At 40.5% G+C, this 15,864-nt stretch overlaps 1 protein-coding gene and 1 long non-coding RNA gene across 2 annotated transcripts; one reads left to right on the top strand and one right to left on the bottom strand.

The window, feature by feature from the left end:
- Window positions 1-1,718: 1,718 nt before the first annotated feature.
- LOC124254296 (probable tRNA N6-adenosine threonylcarbamoyltransferase) lies at window positions 1,719-15,343 on the bottom strand. Its single transcript, XM_046688210.1, is given in 12 exon segments — window positions 1,719-1,908; window positions 5,455-5,553; window positions 6,073-6,148; window positions 7,458-7,514; window positions 8,793-8,892; window positions 9,107-9,185; window positions 10,259-10,308; window positions 10,510-10,605; window positions 12,360-12,433; window positions 12,726-12,844; window positions 14,630-14,862; window positions 15,155-15,343. Coding segments are annotated over 11 exon segments (1,002 nt in total). The 5' UTR covers window positions 14,842-14,862; window positions 15,155-15,343; the 3' UTR covers window positions 1,719-1,868.
- On the top strand, window positions 3,736-14,136 carry LOC124254297. The gene is made up of 3 exons (XR_006892443.1): window positions 3,736-3,746; window positions 11,704-11,706; window positions 13,912-14,136. It is a non-coding gene; the product is annotated as an uncharacterized LOC124254297 (long non-coding RNA).
- Window positions 15,344-15,864: the final 521 nt, after the last annotated feature.

Raw genomic sequence — 15,864 nt, forward strand, 5'->3', positions numbered from 1 at the left:
GCGTATATGCATGTGCACGCCTTTTTCATACCATCGTTATGATCAAACCTAGCAATCTGTATTGGCTCCTTGAGTGGTAACAACCTGTTCATACTAACTTGTTAGCTATCCTGGGGACCGATTCTGGGAAAACCAACTGCCAGCTGTTAAACTGTCTGTGCAATCTACCGTGAAGATCGGGATCGGGTGGTCAGGCTCGCTGGCTTGGTTGACACGTGTAATCAGTTCCCAATTGCGCAGATCGACGCTCATGCTGTTGATCACTTGATTGTCTGGTCCAGACTCTATTATTTACATATAGCTGGAATATTGCTGAGTGCTGCGTAAAACTACACTCACTCACTCTGTGCAATCTGTTTGAACCAACTGGCTAGCAGCTTTGGGTGTCTGAGCCTGTGAAAGCTTACCTACTAGCAGTCCTGGTGTCTTAACAAACTGTTTCAAACCAAATTGCTACATGTACTGGTTAGCCGTTTTGATGTCTGAACCTGTTTGAACTAAGTGAGTAGCTGCCCTGGTGTCTGAACAACCTGTTAGAATCTTGGTGACTGAAGCTGAAAAAACGTACTAGGTAGCTGTTCTTCTGAAAGTCTGAATCACCACCTGAAGTAACCAACTAGCCATACAGCTAGAAGTTTGAAACACTTCCCTGAGATAATAATGGCCACTTATATAGTGCTGAACTCCATGCGGCAAGGACATGCTCCAGGCGCATAAAACATGGTACACATTATTACCCTGGATAACCCAAGCTGCCTGTGAGGCGCTACAAGGTTAATAGTCACATGACTTATCCCACCGGGTACCCATTTTCTGCTGGGTGAACACGCAATTTTGAACAAACTCACTTGCTTAAGGTGAGAACACATGCGTGCTTGGTTGTGCCGCGTGACTGATGTCCTGAAACTCTCAGGAGTCAAGCTGCCAAACACTGTCACCCATTGATGGACTCCCATGAACCCATGCTGAACTTCAACTGATTTGTGACCTGAGCTTTATGCACAAGACAACACACCACACTGGCTAGCTGTCCTGGTATAATACATGTTCTATTTGCGATTACACTTTCTCAGTACTGATACAAGTACTTTTGTTGGTTTAGTCCAATCCAGGATTTGAATCCACTATCTCAGACAGCAACCAATGTCATTCAGAGAAATCTGCTGTGGGAAGACATACTAATTCACATTTGCCAGAGGGGTACACAAAGCACATGATCTGGACTACCGGTTGTCATGGAAACTGTGGCAGCTGAGTGGGTTAGATCGTTGATTTTATGTGGCATTGTGAATCTATGTCCAGGCATAAGTCTGAATAACCCAGGAATCATTGGCTAAGTGTTCTGGAGTCATTCCAAACTTTCTTCTACAGGTGTGTAGATAGGGAATACCAACACAATCTGAGCAATATGTTGACATTCAAAGTCGCAGTGTTAGCCGTTACCGTCAATATTCAAACTTCCATTTTCACATATGACAGGAACACTGGTGTGTGCCTCCAATCGTGTAGTTTCCACAATACCCATATGAAACTGCCACACCTAATAATTAATAGTTACAAAAACTAAGACCCTAAAGTTATCGAAGATGCACTGAACAGAATACGACATTTCTCATATATTTGTTTTGTTTAAAGTCATAAATGACTTGCCTCAACATGCTCCACGTTCTGAGCCTCGGGTAGAAGGGATCTGGTAAAAAGACAAGCTACGATGTGCATACCATGTCATTTATATTTATTTACAAGTTCCTATGTACAAAGCATGTCATATTAGAGCCACCAAAGAGACAAGTCCTTGTCTTGAGATGGGGGACATCTGGGTCTTACATCATCTGGAGTGTTCTCTTCCATGTCACTACCTACTGCAATCACTGCCTCCAGGTCACCTCCACTTCATCTGTTCGAAACCTGAAACATCCATCACATGTCAGACTCAACAGTGAGTGAGTGAGTGAGTGAGTGAGTGAGTGAGTGAGTGAGTGAGTGAGTGAGTGAGTGAGTGAGTGAGTGAGTGAGTGAGTGAGTGAGTGAGTGAGTGAGTGAGTGAGTGAGTGAGTGAGTGAGTGAGTGAGTGAGTGAGTGAGTGGAGGAGTGAGTGAGTGAGTGAGTGAGTGAGTGAGTGAGTGAGTGAGTGAGTGAGGAGTGAGTGAGTGAGTGAGTGAGTGAGTGAGTGAGTGAGTGAGTGAGTGAGTGAGTGAGTGAGTGAGTGAGTGAGTGAGTGAGTGTACTTAACACCACCTTAACTGTATCTATTACATCACTGCTTGTCAGCTTAATGTGCAGTGCAGGTGTAAAGCTATTACCTTTTTAGCCATATCAGTACAACTATGGTCCTGACAAAAGGAGCGAGTGAGTGTGAGTGAGTGAGTCGAGTGTTTTACGCTGCTTTTAGCAGTATATCTCGGTGGGAAAACACCAGAAATGGGCTTCACACATAGTAGTCATGTGGAGAAATCAACATGGGCCTTCGGCGTGACGATCGAACGCTTTAACCGCTGGGCTACCCCACTGCCCCCTGATAAAAGTAGGAACAGAATCAAGACCTGTTATCAACATTTTTCAGGCCTGACTAAGTCTGCAGAGAGAATTACATTGCCTTCCATGACTGGCTTGACATGCCCTCCTGACACAAGAGGAATACATTATACAATGTGCATCACACATGACGGTTCAATTCACATGGATGACTCCACAAAGCATGACTCACACAGAGAACAGTTCCAATAACATCTGTTTTGAAAGCATGATAAATAAACAAAGCAATATTTTCAATCAATATACGTTTAGGAGTTGACAATACCTAGTTTAATTCATGTTCTGGTTGTTTCGTAAACTAACTGGGTATATATCTGCTTCTAATGTTGCTGTAATGATCACAAATAGGAAGAACATGGTATTCGTCTTCCGGTACTTTTAATTTGCATTATCTTAACTCACACATAACTGTCGTTTTCTGATTGGCTGAGCGCTCTTCTATTATTTTCAATGAATCCAGTCCCGCTTAGGGCTGGAACGGGTAACCCAGATACCCGGGACTGGTGGGTAATGAGTGGGTTTGGTTTTTCACTGCTTTTAGCAATATTCCAGCAATATCACGGCAGGGGATACCAGAAATGGGCTTCATACATTGTACCCATGTGTCAATCGAACCCAGGCCTTCGGCATGACGGGCGAACGCTTTAACCACTAGGCTACCCCACTGCCCCATGGGTGGGTAATGAGTTAGACCTGGGTACCCGTCTCAATACCCTGACCCGTTATGATCATGTGACTAACAGATTAAACAATGTAATATGTTATACTTCATGATTAAGAGGTTGTATTGTCTTTGAAGATTTAGATTTAGGTAATTTTTTAATATAATACATGGTTAAGATATTGAAAAACCTGAACTTTTAGTCTCCAAGCTGAAAAATCTATTGCCCTTTGGTACAAATTTGATGTCAGGGATTAACATAACGGGTATCTGGGTAGGGCAAGGTAATAGGGGGTGGGGTACCCGGGTAGAAAATTTAGAACCTACCCAGCCCAACAGGCCAGTAACATTTTCTATGTTGCCTGCTGGGAATTCCAAACTGGGGGAATTCATTTGGTACAGTCAAATATTTAAAGCTAAACTGTCCTGCTACTGTTCTACAGATAAAGGCTAAGATACATGTTTTCATCAAATCTGAGAAATGTATCAGCTTGAACCACAGATCACAATAACTCACCACTACAAAAAATATAGTATTTATAATGTTTCTGTGCTCTCAAAAACCTGAGTGATAGATCGGTTGCTTGGTGTTGATAGCAGAAGATCACACTGCTTTGCAATGCTCAGTGGGTGTACAGTCCGTTTGAGTCAGAAACGGACCGATGAATTGCAAATTTGATCATTGTACAAAATTGCCACATAAAATATAAATAGTACAAATGTTTATCATTTACTAATACCCAACAGCTTTCTTATATTTGAAATCATTGAAAACGCAAAAGTTGTTATCTGTCGCGGCGGGGTAAAACCACAGAAACGGAACAGCCAATATCTCGTCGTGCACGGGATACACATGCCTGATGAAAAATGAAGTTGAATGCTGACGTGAAACAGTTGATGATGAAAGTGTACGATTTTTTCCGTGCTGAAGCCGAAAGGGGCAAACCATTTTATGCCATTAATAAATTCTGTAAGCGGGCAGCAAAAGCTTTAGGAGTATCAGCAAGGGTACTGACAAATGTTCTGGAACACAAACATTGTGAGGGTGATGCGAAGCAGGTAGGGGTTGTGTCAAAATCACACAAATGAAAACAAGGCTGCGACTTGGTATTCAGGGCAAAGTCCACAGATAACAGAGACTACCATTCCGAGATGAATGGTGCGGTTTTCCTCGATTGGGTTAAAAACAAGTTGGTACCAGCTCTACCAGAGAAGTCTTTTATCGTAATGGACAATGCCCCATACCACAGCCTGCAGGACCCCAACAGTAAAGCCCCGACATCGAACAGTCGAAAAGGTAATATGATATCATGGCTCGACAAATTTCAGATCGCACAGCCTTCAAAGGCAACGAAGCCTGAGCTATATGAGATCATAAAAACCCACAAAGGTGAACCTTTCTACAAAGTTGACAGTTACATAACAAGTAAGGGTCACGATATTCTGGGACTTCCACCCTATCACTGTGACCTTAACCCCATTGAAATGATATGGGGTATTGTCAAAGGAGATGTTGCCAGATCAAACACAACTTTTAGATTACGTGACGTAGAGGTTTTGGTTAAGGAATCCCTTAACAAAATCACGACTGAAACTTGGCAAAACTGTGTCAACAAGGTAGCTAACGTCATTGAACAAAGTTACTGGTCTCGGGATGGCTTACAACAGGCAACTGTGGCACCACATGTCATCCCTTTAAGTCGTGACTATGACACTACGACGGACGAGGAACCGACAGGTCTCCCGGAATAGATTTTGAGATGTCCCCCGCCATGACTGGCTGTTCCGTTTCTGTGGTTTCACCCCGCCGCGACAGATAACAACTTTTACGTTTTCAATGATGATAGTTTCTTAAACAACTTTTTTGGTGGAGTCCGGAAAATTTTCAAATATAAGAAAGCTGTTGGGTATTAGTAAATGATAAACATGTGTACTATTTATATTTATGTGGCAATTTTGTACAATGATTAAATTTGCAATTCATCGGTCCGTTTCTGACTCAAACGGACTGTAAATAGCAAGCCAGTGAGGTGCGTGGAAAAACTCATGTCATTTCAAAGTGTCATGGCTGCACTTAGAACTTTGATACACACTTTACCGGCCACTACTTCATTACTCGTACCATGACTTCAGTTCTATGTCCATGTTAAGGTATGAGAGTTACCATCACCTCGGTGCTAAAATCTCTTTCTGAACAGACCGTTGAGCTACAATGTATGTAATTTCCAAGGCCTGTAATGTAACACTGCATTTCCTACCTCTGGGTGCAGCTTGTCTCATTGAGTGGAGTAGTCTGCCCTGCTTTAAACATCTCCCATCCAGCCTGTGCAATCATGGCACCATTGTCGATACAGAACCTGCAATGGACAAATTTCTGCTGTACTCAGTAAGTGAGTGTGTGAGTGTGCCTGTGTGAGACAAGTCAGGTCTGTAGCTTCATGAATGTTGTGAAACCAAAGAGCAGGGGTATGGTTCTATCAGTGAGTCAGTTTTATGCCACACTCAGCAATATTCCAGATATATGGGGATTCTGTAAATAATTGAGTCTGTACCAGACAATCCAGTGATCAACAGCATGAGCATCGATCTATGAAAATGGGATCCGATGACATGTGTCAATCAAGTCAGCAAGCCTGACCACCCGATCGTGTCAGTCGCCTCCTATGACAAGTCTGGTGAGGTGAGTGTATTGAGTGTGGCATTAATAAGAAACAAACAACAAACAGAACAACATAACCTGATCATCATTGTCTACCAAATTAACAAAACATTATTCTCAGAGAATTCATATCTAACATGATGCAATGTTCAAATTCATCCAACTGTCAATTAACTTACAACTGGTGCTTCAAGGTAGCTAACTCATGGTCACCTACCTCTGATCTGTAGCATATAGAATTGCCTCCCTTTCTTCAGCCATCTTCTCCATCATGTCTTGAAGTCTTTTATTGCCTGGATCAGAGTAAAGGCAGCCTTAAACACTTACACCAGTGTAACTTAAATATGTCTACGGAGGAAATGTATGTATATATATCCTGCTGCATATGTTAGCCCCTCTACATCTGGGAACTACAACAGGTCGGTGATATAAACCGATTCCTCTCTGAATTTGTTAATCGTATTATGGTTATCTATGAACAAGAGTGGCACTATGCTTTATGCAATGGATAAAAAAACATCCCTAATTTCTTCGATTAAAATGTCATTTGTTCATGAAATGTACATAGACACTTTAACACTGTCAAAATTTCAAAATACTCTAACTCGCCTAATGTGTGGTTCCCACATTCGCAATAGAAACAGGTTGATATATTTAGCAGGATAGACCAGACAGACCATGTTTAGTTTGTAAAGAACCATATATTGAGGATTATCATTTTATTTGCATTTGTAGTGCCTATGAAGAAATCAGAACCAAATTTATATCTGAAAAATACTTTGTCCATCCTACACATCACAAATTTGCAATATTGATGTCCATAAATAATGAATTAACTTAGCTATTTATGTGTACAAAGCAATGCTTGTCAGACAAAATATTCTCAATGTATGAAATGTTAATGTCTCCCATGCATATCATAGTGATTTGGGCCTAAGGCCTCCCCATTTCAGAAATATACTTGACTTGACTTGTGAGTCCCTCTTCTACTCAGTTCCTTGTGGTCAACCTTAAACCTCTGACTGGGACCAACAGAATCTGAAGATTTGTCTCGTCCTTCAATCAACTAATTACAAAATGTTATCCTCAGTTTCATGTTTGAAAGTTCACATATTTAAGACAAATGTGTCGAAACAGTGAAAAATTATCCTACAAAGTGAAAACCTATTTCAAGCTGTGTATTTATCTCCATGCTGTATGGTTCCATGTGCAGACACTGAAGCCCATTGTATAAGTGACAATAAAGTTACTTCAATGAGTAGAGATACAGGTCACACACCGTTGTGTCAAGAAGTAGAAGAGATCTACGTAAATACTTAGTTATACAAGAGTCGACATAAATGAAAAATGATCAATCAACATACTATCAATTATGATTAAACAATACCATTTAGAAAATGGTCAAATGTAACATATGTAATATTTGGGATTACACTTTCTTAGTAAAGTACTGATTCTAGTACTTTTGTTGGGTTGAGTCCCATCCGGGATTCGAACCCACACCAAGTCTGGCAACCATTCAAAGTATTCCACCTAACCCACTCAGCCAACGCAACTAGTGCAGGTAACAACGTGAAAGATGGCAAGAATGACTAGACTCACAGCCCACTCCTCCCACGATCATGACCTCCTGGGACCTGCAATGTGCCATGGCTCGCTCTGCAAAGCATACAGGTTATACACGTTTCATTATATGCTCATATACAGACATATACACCTGATACTTTGTATTATAAACAGTGTTCCATGGTTGTCAGTGAAACATATCATATGATACTTAAAGTAAGAACTGGCTTCAATGTTTATTTCCATGCATGAGGAACAAAACCCCTCTGTAAAAAGTATGTACACAATTTCTCTGTTTTTCCTCCATAAAGCACAAACATTTATTCTATACCCATGTAAACTTAGGATAGTGATACAGGGGTGCAATACGGATGACGTGGTCAAATTCCATATTGCCCCCCAGATTCTGTATTGAACCCCTACCACTACACTATGATTTGTTTGATTACATAACAGATTAATGCAAGATAAGAGGGTATATGATAAATATAGAATGTCATACTAGTGCATTTGGATGTTTTGTTTTGAACGAGAAGATGTCATGGGAGCAGAGAAACAACGAGTTCGAAGAGAAACAACGAGTTCGAAGAACGAGTTGTTTACTCTGCTCCCATGACATCTTCTCATTCAATACAAAACATCCAAATGCACTAGTATGACGTTCTATATATATATTGAACAACAAATATCAATACATAAATATAATCAGTCAAAAACAGAAATGTCTCTGACTGGTATTTAATTAATTACTATAAAAACATTGTAGACAAAGATATAGACTCAGGGACATTATCAAAAGCAAAAATGCAAACAAACCCATTCTAGCATTCAGACAATCAATGACCAATTGTCCACAAGAGAGCAAAAACCTACTTTTTAAAATTGCTTCATTAGCCAAACATACACTATCAAATGACTTGCAATGTATTTATTCATCTGCACCAGGTTAATCACGAATAAAGTTTACCTGTCACTTGAGCCCAAACTCATATGTAAAGTTTCAATTGGGAAAACGGTAGTCCCCTGTAATCTTTATCTGCAGACAGATTATTCTCACATGTAATCACCGCGTACGGGCAGATAAGTCTCACTTGTAAAATCCATCTGGGGCCTGGCTAGTATTAGATGTACCCTCCACCATGGGACACATTAGTTTCATCTGATTTTTATGTGTAACCCCCACCTGGTGACTACTAGTCTCACCACTAATCTCCATCTAAGAACTAACATGTCTCACCTGTAATCTCCACCTGGGAACTTATGATTCTCACCTGTAACCTCCACCTACGTACGAATTAGTCTTACCTGTAATGTCCTCCTGTGCACTAAATAGTCTCACCTGTACCTCCCATGGGAACTAATTAGTGTTACCTGTAATCTCCACCAGCATAGCAAAGACCGTTTCCTGCAGGGAGAAGCACAGATCCTCTGGTGTGTATTCCCCCGACTTGACCAGCTGAGGGGCTCGCTCCTGCATTTACAGACATGTCGCACTTCAGAACCAGGTGCATATAAACATGCACTGAGATGTATTGTCCATATTGAGATGTTGGCTTAAGCCCAATTGCCCTTGAAACTAAGATGTTCAGTCATTTCATAGTTTCAGAATAAGTAAATGTTGTGTGGTAGTACTAATGAGGCAGAATTTTTCAACTGTTAAATCCACACATAGTGCTGTGACTGACCTCAATGTAGGATAGTAGGCCTGAGAAGGATACGTCCATCCCCTTCACGGCATATGGCAGCTCCAGGAACTTGTTTCCCCTGAAGAAAAACACATCAACCCTGATGTGAATGCAATACAACATCTCCACAACAATACAACATCCCATCCTCGATTATCTCCAGGGTATACGTTCCCATAAATCTCCACTATATCCTGGATGCATCTACGAGCCGATGATCTATTACCTCCCTTTGCTGGCTCCGCATTCTCACAGTAGCCAATCAGATAAGCCGCCGTTACAACCGAACTTGCCAGTGTCAACAAAAGTAGTGGTTGCAGCAGCGAAAGTTTGTTCGCACTGCGACTCAGATTTGGGGGGAAAACATACAGACAAATTGACAGGTCAGAAATCTTAAAAAAATATATGTAAGAACTCATTCTACCTCTTTAAAGTACCTCTTCAACAATATATTATTGTGTTGCTAAGTTTAATCGGTTAGATAATTTAAAAAGCGAAAGTGAGTTATGATTGGTACACTCAACTTCCCAGCGTAGACACCTGATTGGATAAAAAGTCAATCAATGGAGGTAATAAAATCATCGGCTCGAGCCGTAGATGCATCCAGGCTATAGTGGAGATTTATCGGAACGTATACCCAGGAGATTATCTAGGATAACAACATCCCTACTGTAAATACAACACAACACTATCACATACACAGAGTAACATAGTAACAATCTGTCTCGCAGTCTCTGAATCATACCATTTTCCCTATTGCACAGCCCTTACTGTCCAACAGTCCTACATATGAGTGAGTGAGTGAGTTTGGTTTTACGCCGCTTTTAGCAATATTCCAGCAATATCACGGCAGGGGACACCAAAAATGAGCTTCACACATTGTACCCATGTGGGGAATCGAACCCAGGTCTTCGGCGTGACGAGCGAACGCTTTGACCATCAGGCTACCCCACCGCCCGTCTACATATGAAGCTCAAGTAAATGTCAAGATGTTCTTCGGGTTCATCTCCACACACAATGAGATTTCTTTTCAATTTGAAATGAGTTGTTTGTTTTTGTCCAAATCATATATCATCAGAGACTTAGTGCATGCTTAACATATTGACAGCAGCAGCTCAGTGCTGAACCCAACCACGCAAGTGGACTACCTGCCTTTTTGCCATCTGCTCTATGTTGTAACCTGGACTGGGGTCATTAGACAACTGCAACAGACAGGGTATGGATTATTGGCCTCTAACATCACGTGGTTTCCCTGCTCAAGAATATACCAAACAGACATGAGCACATAGTGTTTTATTACACAAGCAATAATGTTGTTACAAGGACAGTCACAACTGAAAAAACAAAGTCATTCCACACAGTATATATCATTTTGGAGTAGTTTGGCAAACCTACTGACATACCTTTAGAACTCGGGCGAATCTGTCCAAGCAGTTTCCAACAGCAATGTCAATTGTTTCACCAAATATTCTATACCTACGATGAGAGTAAGATATCACCTGAAACAGAGACACAGCCTGCCAGATCACACAATACAAGGAACTACAAAAACACATTACCCATGACAATACCTGTGTTTCAAGAATACACTAACTGCAAATAGCTGCAAAGTTGCTGATGCGGCTTTAAGCAACATTCACTCACTCACTCACTTAAGAATACACTGCATGTGTTATTGTTCAATCCAAGACTAGACTAGTGTCTGCAAATGAGCACAAAACCAAAATGCAATCAGGGGTAAAGTTGATTCAAGCAAATGCAAGTCATTCAGACTAGGTAAAACTTAACATATGTTATATTTGGGATTACACTTTCTTAGTAAAGTACAGATTCTAGTACTTTTGTTTGGTTGAGTCCAATCCAGGATTCGAACCCGCACCCTCCCAAATGGGACTCAACCCAACAAAAGTACTAGAATCTGTACTTTACTAAGAAAGCGTAATCCCAATTCTAAGATGCCTAGCGGTTAGAACAATCGAAAAAAAAATACATTATCAGACAATAAAGGTATAGTTTTTTGATGACGTAACAATTGAATGACGTTATCCCGTCACTGCGCCATTCTAGTGTGCCCCCTCGTGATCGAACCATTTTACATTACGTCACAATGTAACTACACCGTTGCATCCAGTTTCTTGGTTTGCTGTTGCTTCACGCAGCTAACATCACTGGTGGAAACATTACGTTTATGTTTTACGACGGTTAAAATGTGTCATTTCGACTCACAAGTTTTCAGCGACACGGTAACGTTCGTAATGTTTACATTCCCACAATGCAATTGTGGAATGTCGCTTGACTACTCAACTTCCTCTGGATGTACTGATCTAAACTTACGCTGGTAGTAGAAATGCAACGTTCATATTGCCCCATATGGTTTACGTTAATGACAGATGTAATTAAAATAATTCAGAGAAGATATTTAATCCGAAAGTCATCAAACTCTTATCATTTGTTTTTTTCTGGTAACGCTCGCCTTAACGTTAGGGGCAGACACATCAATAGAACAGCCAGTTAGCCCTGTAATGCGAGGATTCTTAATTTAGGTCACCGACACCGTCGTTTGTTTTCTGCCCTAAATTAATCGTAATTATCTTTAGAAAGTATTAAATTTGGCATCTTAGAAAGAAATACACTTAGCCCTACCACCATGTATAGTGTAATAAAACACACTTTAGCCCTGAACTATTATATAACGTAAAAGCACTGGACGCATGGCGTCCTCGTGCTTAACTATAATAGTTCAGGGCAAAATGTGTTTTATTACACTATACATGGTGGTAGAGCGAAGTGTATTTCTTAAATATGACATATGTTACATTTGACCACTTTCTAAATGGCATTGTGTATTTCATAGGTAAAACTTGTAAATCTCACTGATATTTGTTGGGAAGGAGGTAAACTGATCCATTCATGGTGTTACAAGTCTCTTGACAGACACACAAGTGATAACATTATTTGCTTGTGTGTTGCCTTACACCTCAGTCATCAACACTTCAGCTATATATATATATATATATATATATATAGTAAGGAACAGGGTAAATAATCACATCTAAGCTTGGCAAACCAGGGGTTGATATCAAGAACATCACCCTGTGCCAATGAGGAACAAACAAGTCAACATAAGAATGTACAAATATCAATACAAGATGATGTACAATAAAGCTAGGGAACTATTCACTTGTGTCCCCAACAACATTGTAAAAATAATTCTGTCTGACACTATAATTGTATATTCTTAGACCAGACTAACCTGAGTGTTCCCGCCACTGACGTACAGAACTGTTGGGTTCTTGGCCCCGGTGATCAGACGCCCCATCTCAATGTCTGACCTGGATAAGGAACTTTACAACCACAATGTACATACTGTCTACCGCTACATACTGTCTACCGCTAAATACTGTCTACCGCTACATACTGTCTACCGCTACATACTGTCTACCGCTACATACTGTCTACAGCTACATACGGTCTACTAGGGTGGATATACCAGTATATGGATACAGACCTGCCACCATCAATACACAATATATGAGTACAAAGGTGTTAACCTGAAAGAGGTGTCTGGGGATGTATTAAGGTGTAATGGCACCCAAGGAAGGGGCAGAAACAAGGATACGACCGATGCAGTGGTTGACTGCTACGATGGGTTTCTGCCACAACTGGGCCACAGTGCGTGCCACAATAGCAGTCGATACGAGCGGTGCCCCCATCCCTGGCCCTGGAATACAATCATAACTGTATTAACAGTAACCATATCTATTAAAACTAACAGTATCTGTTTCAACAGTAACCGTATCTGATTTACTGTTAACATCTGTATTGCAGTAACCATAATTGTATTAACACTTAATAAGAGTCATTCTCTTCCCACAGAGGTTACTCCTGTCATATCTTCCTACGTAACCTCTGTTCTAATACGGCCCTTTCAGGGTGTGAGCGTTCAAGACTCGTGATTGGAGGCAATCAGATTTAGTTGTGCAATCAGCGACGTTGTTTCAAAAGTGATCATTCGCAAGGCCTCAGTATTTTTCCGTATGCTTCGAGAAAATTAAACTTCTTCCCCTGCGCGATGCGCAAATGTTTCTTCTAGACAGAACTGAGTCATGTTATGGCGGATCAGTGGCGTCTCCATAGCCCTCGTTGACAACGGACAAGCTAGCCATTAAACGTCTTGTGTGTAACATCAACACAAGTCCCGGCAGATGGGGGATATTTGTGGCCCCACATTTGCTTGTGTTAGTCAAGTTGAATCTAAGTCGATGTAACACGTGTTCTGATTGGATAGAAAGAAGGGAGATAATTTGTGTTGCGATCTTTTGCCGCTAGGGGATTTTACGAGAACCGGGAAATATGGCCGTATTAGAACAGAGGTTCGTAAGAAGATATGACAAGTAACCTCTGTGGGAAGAGAATGAATAACAGTTAGCATATCTGCATTACGAGTGAGTGTTAATGTACTACCAGTAACCTTAGCTACATTCAGAGGTATCAAGAACCCTTGAGTTTTCTTTGTCAATATTCAGATTCACATTGCAAAAGATATCAGATTTATTATATTGCACCACATGTTTCAACATACTCTGCCATGTTACTAGTAGCTCAGCCAAAATTTTGCTGACCACATCTAAAAATTCAATCAAAGTCATACTCTGCTTCTGGTAGAGGCTAGTGTTACTAATTCATCTCAGCCAAAATTTTGTGGTGAAGCAGTCATCACAGACAAGATGATGGATAACATGGCTGAATACCAGCACCACCACCCAAACTAAACACTGCTTTATCAGCTAGCAACAATCTATCAGTAGCTATACCACAGCCCCCCACTAATTGACTAGATTTGGCTAAATACCCTGGAATATTTTCTTTATTCATATACTACAGTAAAACTATTGAATCTTTTTCAGTTATTTCTTCTGATATGTTTAGACAACACATTAAAGTAAATAATATCAAAAAATGGTGTTTGTTGTTTGTTCAGTTAATTAGTGACAGCGAGGTGAATGTCAGCTTTGCCAATCTGTCAAAGGTCCCGTCCATTGGATTTGATGGCAGTGCCCAGTCTAAATGGGTGGCAGGAAAAGCACTGTGGTGCTGCTGTTTGAGTTGAAATGTCATAAAAATTGGTGGACAATAAGATCAGAAAATCGTCTTTCATGTGGTATATTTTATATTTCAACGAATGAAGCGGAACAGTGTGGAATTGGCGTTTGAAAAACTCCCCCATTTTCAAGTACTCGCCATTTGCAAGGTAGGTCCGTTTTCAATCTGTAACATCGCGTAGCATAGTATCAGCCTTCCATTCCTTTTCTATATTGTTTCAGTTTCTACCTTAAAACTTAAACCAGGCCTGATCAACTATCATGGGGAAACATTACAAGGATATACCAGTTTTATCAATACAACATGGTCACAAGTGGTCTGAACGACTGATGTGCATTACTCTGCTGATGGATTCAAAGCCCATACTTGTACGGATCATAATCCTCAATTCATCAGCAAGAAGCAGAATATGTTGTAAACCTGCAACCATTGATTCTACCTTCTACACTTAACCAGGTTGCCTCCAGCTTGTGATATTTGTACAGGTGTTATATAGATCTGAAAGGGCCCAGCTTACCTTCTCCTGGAGGTGTGATGTAGGTATGACGGGGATTTGACAAAACAACCCCATCTTGTATAATTCCAATGCCCAGCTTGTTAGCGCTGCCTTCAAAGCCAATAGCTATCACCATTCTTCTCCAGATGCAGTTGCGCTGAAGTCATAAAGATGAGATACAACACAAAATTCATGTGATCTCATGAACAAAGTAAGGCTTTAAGAAAGTATGTAAGTGGGGGGTGATGATGATTTAAATAATGAAGCATGTACATTGTGAATGACACCCCCCACCCACCCCCCTTAGATATATGCACAAAGTGTCTGCTTGTCAGGTACAAAATCAATGACCCTTCCCACTTCCCATAATTTTTATAATCCTACAACTGTAAGTCATTGTCCTTTTAATCATATTTTACAAGGGGCCGGGGTACGGGTGGAACTCTTACCCCAAACTCTATTCCGGAAACTCTAACTGTTGAAAGGACACGCCGAACCAAAGCGGTTGGATGATTCCAATTATTACACACGTAATGACTGAAGATGATGTTATATTGCGCAAAGATGTATAATATACGTCACATCACAACAACAAACACATGTGCTTCCTCACCGGAAGTAAATACTTCTAGGTTGTTTCAAAATTTCGATGGAAATCAAACGAACCGTGAGCTACATACTTTAGTGGTTCAGTATCTTTAAGTGAATATTTACATGTATATATCCAAGAAAATTTTGTTTCCTCGCATGCTTTGGTTCAGTACACCGACACTCATACAGTGAAATTTGTATATTTTTTCTTACTTAGTTACGTAACTGGAAGCCTTTTACCATACACTGTTGACCTCACGCAGAGACATGTCCTCGGTATATGGTCTCTGCCTCACGATTATAATTTTATGATGTCTTTTATGTTGAAATATCTGGCGATCACATCGACATTTTTCGAATAAATGTTGCGAACTTTGTGCTTTAAAAATTCTCTTTCTTAGTAGTTTCCCATAACATTCAACTGATGTAAGTTGTAACATATTATTTTATTTTGCCATGCATATACTACATGTGCTAGGGTGAGGAGGTATAAAATCATGCGTAATTTATTGCTTCTTACAACGTCCAATGTCGGTACCAAATTAATCGGATTAAGCTAATTAGCTTC

The sequence above is a fragment of the Haliotis rubra genome, unplaced genomic scaffold (genome assembly GCF_003918875.1).
Source record: "Haliotis rubra isolate DU_JTF1 unplaced genomic scaffold, ASM391887v1 Scf57, whole genome shotgun sequence".
Classification (NCBI taxonomy): Eukaryota; Metazoa; Mollusca; class Gastropoda; order Lepetellida; family Haliotidae; genus Haliotis; species Haliotis rubra.